Raw genomic sequence first — 14256 nt, forward strand, 5'->3', positions numbered from 1 at the left:
CTTCAAACGATCCCAAATGCGGTTGTAAACGATCCCAGCCAAGGAAGAAGGGTCTTATCTAGTGAAACGATTGGTTATTTTCATTTAACAAAAAAACAATTGAAATACTTTTTAATCTCAAATGCTCGTCTTGTCTTGCTTTTGCCTGATCTCTGTGTATTCTGGTTCAAGACAGTTAGGATATGTCGAAAACTTAAACTCTGTGCATCGTAAGTCCACTATATGGAGAAAAATCCTGAAATATTTTCCTCAAAAAACATAATTTCTTTACGACTGAAGAAAGAAAGACATGAACTTCTTGGATGACAACGGGGTGAGTACATTATCTGTAAACTGTTGTTCTGGAAGTGAACAACTTCTTTAACAAACCGCATATTTGAAGTCTAAACAAGTACATTCTCACCCAAAAAAACTTTAAAAATTACATTCCATGGCACAAAAACAGTATTATTTTTAAAATTATAGTGGATTTGGGTGTCCGGCATGACACTTGCTGTGTTACAAACGGTGAAACAGTTGGAGTTCTGTTATCACTACAATATCACTCTCCTCTCAGCCAATCAGATTCGAGGACCAGAAAGAAAACACACACATACATGCGTGCGTGCGTACGTACGTACACACACACACACACCATATTTCTGGTGTATATTTGATACATATTGCCCAGCCCTACTTATAAGTGATTGTTAAAGCACTGAATAGAAGGTATAGGTGTTGAATGGTGATTGTGTGGTATTGATGTGATTGTATATAGTATTGATGTGTTTACGGAAACTACACTACAGCCAGTCCAGTGAGCATTTCCAAGATACTGACACTAGTTCTGCAAATATGACCAAACACAGGCGTCTTACACTGAGCACATGTTGCGTTATAAAGTTGGTGGAACTCAGATATAATTATTACTCTTTTATGCAGACAGTTCAACACTGTAGTATTTCACTTCTGTAACGTCAGAGCATGTTTGAAATGTAAAGTACTGATCATGTGATGGTTAAAACTTCAAACTTTATATTTCTTTTTTTTTTTATTACTATTTAGCTGGGTGTCTTGTCGTATGGAAGATGTTTAAAGGACCCAGATTGAAAATTAAAAAGGAAAAAAAACAACTAAATGTTTTGGTGTTACTTTTTACATACTTTAAAGCTATCAGCGTAGCTTGCACACTTTTTCATTCAATGCTTTTTGATAGTTTACACTGATGATGTAATGGTTTTGATGGACTCATGTTACACTGTCTCAAACTACCTTCAAATGGCAATAATCATGGTATAAGTCTGTTATATCTATGTTTTTTCATTGACAGAAATGCTATTGCACCAAATTGTTCTTTGTTAGGTTTCTCAACGATATTAAAACAAACAAAATGAGTTGTGTGCTTTTGTTTTTATGTTCTGGAAAGCAGTAGGTGTTTTCCTTCTTATGGTTGTTCGTTGAAACATAAGGTTCGTTCTCCTTGGCTGAATAACCTCACCAAGGGCATATTTCCATTTTTTAGTAACCATTGTGGACTTATAGGAGAACAAGTGACTTGTACTTAAAATATGGTTTAAGAGTTGGTATAGTATTTATAAGCTGTCCCATTAGAAATGCACATTTTTGCTATATTCTGTGCTTGTGTGGCTCTATGTGGAGTTGCTTTGCGTAAACGTACCTTCACCAATTAAAAAGATTTGCTTTCTTGCAACCCCTCACGTTCCTTCTAAGTTCCCAAAACAGTAATGCTTACACCAAACATTTCACGGATCAATGGCGGTTTGTTTTTCCCTCAAGCACCAGTTGATCCAGTAATGAACCAAGGCTGTATATTAGATTGACGTCAATAAAAACCCAGTGCTCCTGTGGACGAGGTGTGGTCGAAGACTGATTTCTGAGAATTTCATGATGGTATTTAAAGTTAAGGATCGTCACCACTCTATAAAAGGTCATTATTGCCGAAGGACGGACTTGTTTTTGAAACGTGAGGGTGCTTGTGTAAGACTTGTGATCTAAACACTCCAGGTTCAGCTTGGGCTCATCACGTTTTTGGTTTCAAAAGCGAGCGGACTCCACTCCAGCAACACCACACAGCCATGCCCTTGCGACCGAGGGCTTCCTCTCAACCTGGGAGAGCAAACACTCTTCCAAGCCTCAAAAACATCCCAGTCCTGCGCCCGAGAGCTGTGTCGTCCCACACGCAGTCGCCTATAGAGGATGAGCTCTCTTGTCCGGTCTGCTGCGAGATCTTCACCGATCCCGTGGTCCTGAAATGCAGCCACAGTTTCTGCCGTCTCTGCCTTCAGGGCTTCTGGAACAAGAAGGCGGCCAAGAGGGAATGTCCCGTGTGCAGGAGGAAGTGCTCTCTGACGGAGCCCACCATCAGCCTGGCTCTGAAGAACGTGTGCGATGCCATAGCACAGGAGCAGAAAGTAAAAGCATCCGCGAGAGGTGGCTTATATTCAGCCAACGGGATGTCTAAACCGGAGGCTCTATGTGCCACTCACGGCGAGGGTCTCAAATTGTTTTGCCAGTCTGATGAAGAGGTTCTCTGCTGTGTTTGTCAAACGTCCAAGAAACACCAAGGTCATAGTGTGTGTCCTTTGGAAGAAGCAGCAAACGATCTCAAGGTGATATATTTCTTAGATATATTGTTTTAATATGCCAAAATAATGCAGCTTTTGTTTGTTTTTATTTTTAACAAGCATTTTAACCCTCCAAATTCTTATTGCCATAATGTATCAAGATGTTTTTTTGCATTTGTCGTCATTCTCAATTATTATTACTGTGATCCAATAACAATAACAATTAGTTAATGTATTAACTAACATGAACAAACGATGAACAATACATTTATTACAGTATTTATTCATCCTTGTTGATGTTAATGAAAATACATTCATTATTTTGTGTTAATTCAGTCCATTAACTAATGTTAACAAGCACAACTTTTGATTTAAATATTGCATTAATAAATATTGAAATTATTATTGTTAAACAAATGCTGTAGAAATATTGTTCCTTCTTAGTTCATGTTAACTGAAGTAGTTAACTAATGAACCTTATTTTTAATTGTTAGCAATGTTATATATATAATATTTTAATGATGTAATAATTATAATATTTTGCCTAAAGGTAGAACAATAAATTCTGCCATAATGTATCAATACAGTTTGATTAATGTATTAATATATTATAACATGTAATATATTACATAATTATGTGGCTATTTTTACATTTTAATGGTAGAATGCATATAAATTAATAAATGCTATAAAAGTATTGTTCATTCTTAGTACCAGGGTTGGGGCCCATTCATGAATTGAATTGAGAATGAATGGTAAATTCCAATTCACTTCCTGGAATGGAATTGGAATTGGAATTGCATGCAGCTGACAGGAAATGGAATTGGAATTGAATTGGAATGTCAGGAAACAGAATTGAAATCAAATAAATTCCACTAAATTCCACTTGAGATATTTAGGCCTGACAGATGCAATCTTAGCGATGCCAAATTTCAGGAAATGATGATAATTCGATGTAATAAAAAGTGAATGAAATACATGAATGAACATGACTCATTTTTTTTGTGAGTTCAGACATATATTATGTGGTAATCATATATTGAATGTATAGTACATCCAGAAACTTATCACCACTGTCATTCAATTATTAATTCATAATGTACAGTTCTCATTTTTATTTACTTGCATTTGATCAACTCTATTTCATACATTACTTGGTATTTGTAAAGCATCATAAATAAAGTTCAAATATATGTCTCTAAATGCAATCACTAATAAATGCTCAGAAACAGCAATAAACGGAATTCAGTGGAATTTCCCTGAATTGAATTCCACTTCCTGTAATTCCAATTCAATTCCAACTCTGTTTCCTGTAATTGTTGTTGAATTCCAATTCCAATTCCATTTCCTTCTTTGAACTGGAATTGTTGAGTTCATTCCTGAATTGACCTCAACCCTGCTTAGTATGTTAACTAATGTTAACTAAGGAAACTTATTGTAAAGTGTTACCAATATTTTATTTATTTATTTATTTATTGTAATTTTTAAATTGTTTATAATGGTTAAATATAATAGATTAATAAATGCTGTAGAGATATTGTTCATTCTTAGTTCATGTTAACTAAAGTAGTTAACTTATTAACATAATAAAGCATTACAAAAAAATTATAGATATTGTAAATAGTTAATATTTTGCATAAATTAAAGGTAGAACAGTACATCCTGCCACAATGTATAGACAATTTGATTAATGTATTAATATATTATCATATATGTTATATTAAATAATTATGACTTTTTTTTACATTTTAATGGTAGAATACATATAGAAACAATTACTTTATTTAAAAAAAGAAAACAAAACATAAAGTTACTAGTTGCTGTTATTAAATTGCAACTGTGGACTGGCTTTCTTGAGAAAATAATTTTTCACAGTCATGGAAAACTTGATAATATATGTGAATTTTAAAAATTGAGGCCAAGTCAATACAGTTTTCAACATTAATGACATGAATGTTGAATATTTGTTTTCCTTGAATTGGAATAAAGCGATAAGCCCCAGGAAGCCGTGTTTACAGTGAATATATATTACAGCTAAGGGGAGTTGTTAACCCAAATTCACTGTAAACCAAAGCTTCACTGGGCTTATTGCTTTTATAAAATGGTTATTCCATATGTGTAATAAGGTTTCACAAAATAAAACGGAGCAGATAAAGAGTAATGACATTATTAAAAACTTTATTATTTTGCCAAACAATGTAGATCCTCAGAAATGGTTGTGGTTGCCGAGAAACACACAAAAGTAAACAAAGGTGTATGTTTGTAGAGTAATTTACAACAGCTTCGAACGCAGCTCAACCAATCAGAATCAAGGACCAGAGCTATCCATTTTATAACTTGCTTTTTTTGACTGCAGTTTCTATATTGTTATTAGCTTGTAGGATTCTTTTGATTTACAAACTCTCTCAGAAAGCTGTTTTGAACTGGAGTGAAATGTACATTTTTCTTTCTCTAGGAGGAAATGCGGCAGATTGTCATCCCACTCAAGAAAAGTCTTCGATGCCTCTATGAGGCCAAACAGGAATGTGATGACATAACTGTCCACATCAAGGTATAAACAAAGAACAAGATCCAGACATAATAAACATCACTAACCATCAACACGTACCTAGATAATTATCCTTTTTTATATTGGGTTTACGTAGAACCAAAGGCAACAGACAGAGAAACAAATTCGCGAGGAGTTCGAAGAGCTTCGGCAATTTCTTCAGAAGGAGGAAGCTGCGAGGATTGCTGTTCTGGCAAAAGAAGAAGAGACAAAGAAACAGACCATAAAGAACAAAACTGACATAATCGCTCGTGATATAGTAACATTCTCTCAGGCCGTCGTGGCTATTGAAAACGAGATTGCTAATAATGACAGTCTCTTTTTACAGGTAACCTGCTGTATTTGGATTAACTAATCTTATCAAGCTTGTGCAAATATTTACCCAAGTAACTGATTTTTCTTTTCCCCACAGAACTACAAGAATGCCAAAAGAAGGTAATGTAGACTGTACATTTGAAAGTATTTAATTGGTTTATTTGCATAAAAGCAACAACTAACCTGACTGAATGACCTTCCAGAGCTCAGATTACATTTTGCGAACCAGAAAGCATCCCTGATTCTCTAATCGACGTTGCGGAGCACATCACATCCCTGAAGTTCAGAGTGTGGGAAAAAATGCAAAGCTTGGTGGAATACAGTGAGTGTTCAGATACTACAGAGCTGGATGAATTTTCAGATTAGGTTGAATTACATTTCAATTAAACAAGTTTCACGTTTTAACACTGGTATGTACAGTTGAGGTCAAAAGTTTACATACGCCTTGCAGAATCTGCAAAATGTTAATAATTTTACCAAAACAAGAGGGATCATACAAGATGCATGTTATTTTTTATTTAGAACTGACCTGAGTAAGATATTTCACATAAAATACATTTACATATCGTCCACAAGAAAAATAAGTTGAATTTATAAAAATGACCCTTGTACACTTAATTTTAAATGCTGTGTTGTTACCTCAATGATCCACAGCTGTTTTGTTCAGTGATAGTTGTTCATGAGTCCTTTGTTTGTCCTGAACAGTTGAACTGCCTGCTGTTCTTCAGAAAAATCCTTCATGTCCCACAAACTCTTTGGTTTTTCAGCATTTTTGTGTAATTGAACCCTTTCTGACAATGAGTGTATGATTTTGAGGTCCATTTTTTTGCACTGAGGACAACTGAGGGACTCGTATGCAACTATTACAGAAGTTTTAAACGCTCACTGATTCTCCAGAAGGAAACGCGATGCATTAAGAGCCGGGGGGTGAATACTTTTTGAGTTTGAGGATCAGGGTAAATTTAACTTATTTCGTCATCTGGGAAACATGTAAGTATCTTCTGTAGCTTCTGAAGGGCAGGACTAAATGAAAAATATATGATATTTAGGAAAAATTAGAAAAATGTACACATCTTCATTGAGTTCAAAAGTTTACACCCCCGTCTCTTAATGCTTCATTTTTCCTTCTGGAGCATCAGTGAGCGTTTGAACCTTCTGAACCTAACCTACCTTGAGTCCCTCAGTTGTCCTCAGTGTGAAAAAATGGATCTCAAAATCATACAGTCATTGTTGGAAAGGGTTCGAATACACAAAAATGCTGAAAAACCAAAGATTTTGTGAGAAGCTGTGGATCATTCAGGTAACAACACAGTATTAAGAATCAAGTGGGTGTAAACTTTTGAACAGGGTCATTTTTATAAATTCAACTATTATTTTCTCTTGTGGACTATATGTAAATATTAGTTCACATAAAAGTCTTGTGGACTTTTATGTGAAATATCTTATTCAAGTCAGTACTACATAATATGTTCCCTCTTGTTTTGGTAAAATAATTAACTTTTTGCACATTCTGCAAGGTGTATGTACGTTTTACCTCAGCTGAAAATATATATATTTTTTTTTATAACATCTTCCTGCTTTCTCCACACTTAGCTCCAGTGACGTTGGACCCCAACACAGCCTACCCCTGCTTGTCTCTCAACAAGAACCTGACAAGTGTGTCCAACACAGGAACGATGAAAAAGCTGCCGAATAACCCTGAGCGTTTTGACCACTTTGTTTTTGTAATGGGCTCAAAAGGTTTCGCCTCAGGATGTCATTCCTGGGAGGTGGACGTGGGCCAAAACAATGACTGGGTAATTGGTGTGGTCAAAGCATCAGTAGCCAGGAAAGGCAAAATCTCAGGCTGTCCCGAAGGAGGATTCTGGACCATCGCTCTCTCTGACGGCAAGTACACGGCCATGACCACCCCAAACACGCCGCTCAACCTGAAAGGCCACCTGGAAAGAGTTCGGGTGAAGATCGACTACAATGCTGGAGAGGTCAGCTTCTTTGACTCAGTGGGTGTCACACCTATCTACACATTTAACGACCACTTCACTGAGACAATGTTCCCTTTTTTTTGTCCGGGGGCAAATATAAATGGGAACAATCCGGGGCCGCTGAAGATCTGCCCTGTGAGAGTGGCAGTATGGAACAGTGCCTCCTGGTAAAAGCTAGGATTATATTACCGCTTCAGTTATGCCAGGGGTGGCGAACTCTGGTCCTGGAGAGCCTCAGCCCTGCAGAGTTCAGCTCCAACCATAATTAAAGCTCACCTGCCTGTAGATTTCTAGTAAACCTTCAGACCTTGATTAGCTTGTTCAGGTGCGTTTGATTAGGGTTGAAGCAAAACTATGCAGGGCTGCGGCTCTCCAGGACCGAAGTTCACCACCCCTGAGTTATACAGTCAAAGATTTGGATACGTTTACCTTTTAATCTACTAAACTACTATTTTTCCAGATTTTAGAATTGAATTAATTAATAAGAGCCTGACCCTGGACCACAAAACCAGTCATAAGTTGCACAGGTATATTTGTAGCAATAGCCAAAAATACACTGTATGGGTCAAAATTATGAATTTTTCTTGAGGATATTAAGCAAAGGTCATGTTTCATGAAGATATTTTATAAATTTTCTACAGTAAATATATAAAAACGTAATTTTTGATTAGTAATATGCATTGCTAAGAATTTTATTTGGACAACTTTAAGGGCGATTTTCTAAATATTTTGATTTTTTTTTTTTTTTTTTTTTTTTTTTTTTTTTTTTTTTTTGACACCCTCAGATTCCAGATTTTCAAATAGTTGTATTTTGGCCCAATATTGTCCTATGCTAATAAACTATACATCAATGGAAAGCTTATTTATTCAGCTTTCTCAATTGAAAAATTGACCATTATGACTGGTTTTGAGGTCCTGGGTCATCTTATATCAGTCTTATATTTGATCTTCATCAAAGATTACCATGCATCTGGATTTCACCTCTGCACACTCCAAGCATTCACATTTATAAGGCGCATTCTGGGATGCTTTTTTACATATATACTGGAAACCAAACAGTCCAACTTGTCCATTTTCCATTAAAAATAAAAATATATTTAGAAAGCATTCAGATTTCATCAAAAATATCTTAATTTGTGTTCCAAAGATGAACTAACATCTTCTGGGGTTGGAACGACATAAGGGTGAGTAATTAATGACAGAATTTTCATTTTTGGGTGAACTGGCCCTTTAAGAGTGTATTATTCTCCAGTTTAGGCCTTTACCCTTGAATGCTACAGCAATAAAGACACTGCTCTTTCACCAGCATTTATTAAAAGCCCGGGAGCCCTTTACCTTTTCTTAAGAAGAGTCAGTAAAAATAGGCAAACACACTTTATAAAGTAGTTTCAGCCCAAGTTGTTTACGGTCTTAATGGAAACTGACCGTGATGACCATAATTTTTCAATTATTTCTCAGAACAGAAGTCCTCATTATCAGACTGTGGAATGGGCTCCTATTCCCCAAGAGTTATTTCTAATTTAATTCAGTGGAAGTTTCTTGGCCAAAACACATTGCACACAAAATTTTAAGTACAAAAATCTATCATGCCTGTACACATTTAAGCATAAGGCTTTAAATAAACATATATTAAAGCGCACAAGAAGCTCAGCCAAGTTTATCCAGATGTTAATTGGTAGTTTATGATGTTAGGTTTTATGGACAGTTTGTTGTCTACCAAAGCATACATTTGGGTAATTTACAAATATTTACCTCATATATAAATGTCACTGATATGTAATGTCAAATCAGAAAAGCTAGTTGTATTTATAGATTTTTTCACAATGCTAAGTTTAGTAGTAGTAGCTTGTAAAACAAAGCTTTGATAAAATTCAAGATTGATTATATGTAAATATAATATAATGTAAAAAAAAAAAAAATGATTACATGTCTCTAAAGCCTATGCCATATTGTTTGCTGAGGAGCATGTAGTAGTGTAGAAATGCTGTCTGAAAACATTAAATACTGAATATATGTTGTGATTGTGTTTTTTTTAAATGGCGAATAACAAATTATGTAGTATAAAAGTGTATGCGATGAGACAAATGACACAATTCACCAGTATCGTTTGTTTAGTTTATTATATTGAACACACAGACAATGAAGTTGAACATGTCATAAACATTAATGACCGTGCTTATCACTTTATTTATAATGGGTGAAATGGGTCATCTGGATAGCCTTTTGATAAACCTCCACAGGTTATTTTTTTCTGGTTTACCAGGGCATTGTTTTTCCAGTATAGTCTAAGAATCCACCATGCTGCTTTTCAGTAAGACTGCTAACGACACTTAACACTCCCTCCACACTTTGTCTGGCATCAATAGGTGCCTGGTGAACAAAGGGAATAACATGCGATTAAAATAGCATAACATTATCCAAAAGAGACCATCAGTGTGCTTTCGTGATTTAGGTAGTGTTGTAACGATACCAAAATTTTGAGTCATTTTTTTGTTATCTTATCTTTGTTATTATTAATAAGATCCTAGATGCAAGTAACAAACTAAAGGACAACTACAATAAAACAAAGACACAAACGAAGGCCAAATAAATATGGCCCTATGAAATCCGTTTTATTTTTTCCTCATTTTCAATGGTTATGTTAAAAAAAAAAAATTCTGTTTTCCATTCATTTTCTGGATTCTATTTTAATTGTTTCATTGCATTTTAATAATCAAAAGCATGTCTAATGAATTTATAAAGGGTTATTAGATTTGATAAAGAATTAATTTATTATAAGCTATTTATTCCTTTTTTTTTCAGAAATACTGTGTTGTGTATTTACAATTTTTTGGTAAATAAATTCTGGTATTTTTTTTTTCTGGTAAATATTTCTTTAACATTGTTTTAATAATATATTTATTAGTAGTAGTAGTACTACTAATGTCTTTACATTAGGTAATATATTAAAGGGGTCATCGGATGCTAAGTTCACTTTTACATGTTTTTTAACATTTTTAAATGTAATAATAAAAAATGTAATAATGAACATAGTGGTCGTTATTTACTGGCTAAATGCGTCTCGTCACTCGACAGAGAGAAGAGAGGGGCGGGGCGAGCAGAGCTCATTTGCATTTAAACCAGCCTCGACCAGAATGAGATGATTTTTGCAGAGCTCATTTTGACAAGGTAAAAAGGGTGTTGTTTTACACTACCATAGAGATTTTTTAATTTGTGGAAAATGGGCATCCGATGACCCCTTTAATATATTTCTGACTGCCGATTTAAAACCAAACTTTTATTTTGACGGGTTGCTGTGAAGACCTTTAGGGTCTTCATTATATGACAGTCGTTTTCCGCAAAAAAAACGGTAAAATGCTCATGAAGTGACTCTCAGAGCATTTTTAGAGATTATGTTCATGTACTCATTTATTGAGGCAGCAGAGGCTGAAAACACAGCGAGTGTCACGCGTATGTGTGTAGTAAATGAAACTGCACAACTGTGCCATTCACTAACTCACACTCGCAGAAATACGACTCCTATTAAAATGCATTCTTAAAGTACCGGTACTAGTAAAATCCGGAATCGTACCGTTTTTAAAAGCAGGGTATCACAATACTTTTTAAGTACCGGTATATATCGTGCAACACTAGATTTAGGCCTCATGTTATGTGTAGGTCCTGAAAGAAACTATACTGAACCTGGATTTACCTTATCTCCCCCCATGTCTGTTCTCACCCATCCGGGGTGAATGGAAATGCAGAGGATCTCGTCTGCCTTGAAGTCTCTAGCAGTATATATGGTCAACATGTTAAGACCAGCCTGAAAGAAAACAGATGCATGATAAAGTTTCCAAATATCTAAAGTGAATATCAAACCACATACATATGAGGATTTTTGAAGCCCATCAGAACAGTCTTGGGATTCTTACGTACCTTGCTGATGCTGTATGGGAATAGTGGGAATGGCTCTTTCAGTACTGGCATGATGGCCATAGACGACGCATCTGTGGAGATGTTGATCACAGCTGCTTTATCACATGACATCCCTGGTTTGCCACTGGCTTTAGCTGCTGTTTTCAAATACGGCAGGTACTCCTGATTAAAGACATTCACAACCAAGTATTTCAGACACTGGACGAACTAAAGTCTTGTTTTCAATTTGGCATGCTCTCAAAAGTGATTTCCATTACCCGAATGACAAACAAGGGTCCTATCACATTGGTGTTGAAGGTGTTTATCATGTCCTCAACAGTGGTGGTCAGCATGGTTTTTTGTGGTAACACTGCAGCATTATTCAGGATCAGGTTCAAGCCGTTCTTTCCCAGTAGAGAGCCTACTTTTTGTGCCGACTCTTTGATACTGCCAGGATCAGAAACATCTAATAGTAGCAGAAACAAAAATAAGTGGTTTTAAAATGTAAAAATGATCTGTTGTATGTTAAATGTAGTCCAAAAGACAAATGCACATTTACCAAGCTTCACAAGAGTGATAACATCTGGATGCTTTTTGGCCAGTTCTCTCAGAGCCTGAATCAGAAAGTGAATGTGAGTGATGCAATACAGATTTCTTGAGTTGTCTACAATCCTAAGCTCTGAAATACACACCTCAGAGTTTGGTCCATCTGGGTCACGACATCCAGCAAAAACCTTTGAGCACTGGGCCTCCAGGAGTTGCTTGACCATTTCTAAACCCAAGCCTCGGTTGCCTCCTGTCACTAAAGCACTGCATCCCTTTAAAGCGGCCATGTTCAAAGTTGATCAGTCTGGTTCTGTCAACTAACCCTGCCGCACTATATGGCTTTTTATACAGGATGCAGAGTGGAGTCCACGCCCATATTGCACTGGTCCTTTTAATATTTGTAATCATGATAAGTCAAGATGACATTTCAAAGTGACTCAGCGTGAACATACGAGCGTGAACATGATTGCTTTGAGTAATAAAACTGCATGGATGCCTTCCAGAAGCTGTAATGTATCATTCCAAATCATAAATGCTATCAGGAGTGAAAGTAGAGGTGAAGGATATGGGCTAGAATCAACAGTACTAAAGAAAAATCTGGAAGGCATGACAGAGAAACCGATGAGCTAATTAGTAGCTCCATTATCGCCAATGTGTCCTTGTGCAAGGTATTTATTGTAGCCAAATGGAATTGCGAAAATTAGTTGTTTTCAAACAAGTTTCTGAAACATTTCTGCCTGCTCCAATTGGTCAAATAACCAGATATTCCTTCCCAAAACACTATCGGTTAAGCCAATATTGTTACTGTGTCAGTACATCTCAAAAAAGACCCCAAAAACACTGTTATCTAAAAAAAAATACTCACTTAACTTACATTTAAATGAAACTAATTTTAACACTGTTATGTAAATATACATTTGCCATAATGTTTCCCGCTTTCTCCACCTCCAGTGATATTGGACCCCAACGCATTTCCCTTTTTTCTATCTGGTGGCAAATATAAATGGGAATAATCCAGGTACTGTTGAGATTCACTCTTTAAAACAAAGATTTTAAGGAGTTTATTTGCATCTGTGGTTCCATGAAAAACCTTTGAAATCCATGAAACATTTTCTCATTCCACAAAATGTTCTTTCTAAAACGTTCTTTAGATTTTTCAGTTCTATTTTCAGAACTGTTCACTGAATGGTTCTTCTATGGCTTTGCTTCCTTTTGGAATCTTTATATTTAAAATTGTATTATTTTCCAGTTTAGACCTTTACCCTTGAATGCTACACAGCAATAAAGACTCGGCTCTCTCACTAGCATTTATTCAATGGCCGGTCTTTACCACTCCTTGGAGAGACAGCAACGATAAGCATGTACACTCCTTATAGAGTAGTTTTCAGACCATGTTGTTTACGGTCTTAATGCAAACTGACCGTGATTCATTTTTTAATTATTTCTCTCAGAACTTAAGTCAGATGTCAGAGCAAATCAGACAATTTAAGTTTCGATCAGAATGGTGTTGAAACAACACAAAGAGCCAAATTCCACAAAAAAGGCTCAGGATAACAAGACAACGTTGTAAATCTGTCCAGGATACTCTGGTGCCACAAGTCTGAAGCAAGTGTGACTAATAGCTTTGATTGCTGTATTTGGGTGAGTAGCCAAGATTAATGGTCAAAGAGACACCATGACCACACAAGTAAATCTTACCTCATCTCATGACAAAAACGTAGTTCTGGGAACTTTTTCGCAAGACGCGAAATATTTATTTATTTAGTTGTTTATTTAACAGGGACAATGCAGAATAACATTACAGATGCTCTACGTACAGGCTTCTAGCCAATGGCTAATTTGCAGTCCCAGTCCCTGGTTAGGCTTTTAAAATACAATTAACAAAAAACAAAAAAAAAACCAAGTACAAATTCAATAAACATAACAGAAATCGAAGACTGTGTAGCCCCATCAATGTTCACAAACCTGTTTTTGTTTGAACCATTTTTTGATATTTTTCAGAAAAATGTTCAACTCTGTTTGCATTTTCAGTTCAAGTGGCAAAATGTTCCAGAGCAGTGTCCCTTTAACTGAAAACGTGGATTGAGCAAATTTAGTTTTTCTTTTAGGCACTATACAGTTCTGTGTAGTTGCACCTCTTGTAGAGATCCCTCTACTACTCTGTTTTACCATTAATTGGCATATAACATCTGGAGCATGCTTATTGACGCATTTAAAAACCATTTTAATAAGAGACAGATTCATAAAATTGTCAAAACTAAGCAAACTGTATTTTTGTAAAATGTTACAATGATGCCATCTGTTTGATTTCTTATCTAAAAACTGTACCAATACATACCAACAAGTACATATCACTGCAGTTTCCAACAGAAATGAACACTAGGGGTAGTAAAACAGTGAGCACTTG

At 35.7% G+C, this 14256-nt stretch overlaps 2 protein-coding genes across 2 annotated transcripts; one reads left to right on the top strand and one right to left on the bottom strand.

Moving 5' to 3' along the window:
• Positions 1-1864: 1864 nt before the first annotated feature.
• trim35-12 (tripartite motif containing 35-12) lies at positions 1865-8177 on the top strand. The gene is made up of 6 exons (XM_051102216.1): positions 1865-2609; positions 5020-5115; positions 5210-5440; positions 5525-5547; positions 5631-5749; positions 7021-8177. The coding sequence occupies exons 1-6, from the start codon at positions 2076-2078 to the stop codon at positions 7578-7580; spliced, it is 1563 nt and encodes a 520-aa protein (XP_050958173.1). The 5' UTR covers positions 1865-2075; the 3' UTR covers positions 7581-8177.
• A 1343-nt stretch (positions 8178-9520) lies between these two features.
• Positions 9521-12361, bottom strand: LOC127159495 (C-factor-like). The gene is made up of 6 exons (XM_051102311.1): positions 11996-12361; positions 11863-11917; positions 11582-11769; positions 11325-11486; positions 11101-11211; positions 9521-9779 (listed from the first exon to the last, which is right to left on the bottom strand). Exons 1-6 carry the CDS (start codon positions 12134-12136, stop codon positions 9666-9668), a joined length of 771 nt encoding a protein of 256 aa, XP_050958268.1. The 5' UTR covers positions 12137-12361; the 3' UTR covers positions 9521-9665.
• Positions 12362-14256: the final 1895 nt, after the last annotated feature.

The sequence above is a fragment of the Labeo rohita genome, chromosome 3 (assembly GCF_022985175.1).
Source record: "Labeo rohita strain BAU-BD-2019 chromosome 3, IGBB_LRoh.1.0, whole genome shotgun sequence".
Taxonomy (NCBI): Eukaryota; Metazoa; Chordata; class Actinopteri; order Cypriniformes; family Cyprinidae; genus Labeo; species Labeo rohita.

What these genes read in the sequence shown, in the direction of transcription:
- LOC127159495 (XM_051102311.1), bottom strand. Translation starts at nt 12,136, where the DNA reads ATGGCCGCTTTAAAGGGATGCAGTGCTTTAGTGACAGGAGGCAACCGA. An exon ending in GACCCTTGTTTGTCATTCGG is followed by an intron (nt 11,487 to 11,581) that starts GTAATGGAAATC and finishes GTCTTTAATCAG; the next exon opens with GAGTACCTGCCGTATTTGAA. An exon ending in TCCCATACAGCATCAGCAAG is followed by an intron (nt 11,212 to 11,324) that starts GTACGTAAGAAT and finishes GTTTTCTTTCAG; the next exon opens with GCTGGTCTTAACATGTTGAC.
- trim35-12 (XM_051102216.1), top strand. Translation starts at nt 2,076, where the DNA reads ATGCCCTTGCGACCGAGGGCTTCCTCTCAACCTGGGAGAGCAAACACT. An exon ending in AAGCAGCAAACGATCTCAAG is followed by an intron (nt 2,610 to 5,019) that starts GTGATATATTTC and finishes TTCTTTCTCTAG; the next exon opens with GAGGAAATGCGGCAGATTGT. An exon ending in TACAAGAATGCCAAAAGAAG is followed by an intron (nt 5,548 to 5,630) that starts GTAATGTAGACT and finishes ATGACCTTCCAG; the next exon opens with AGCTCAGATTACATTTTGCG.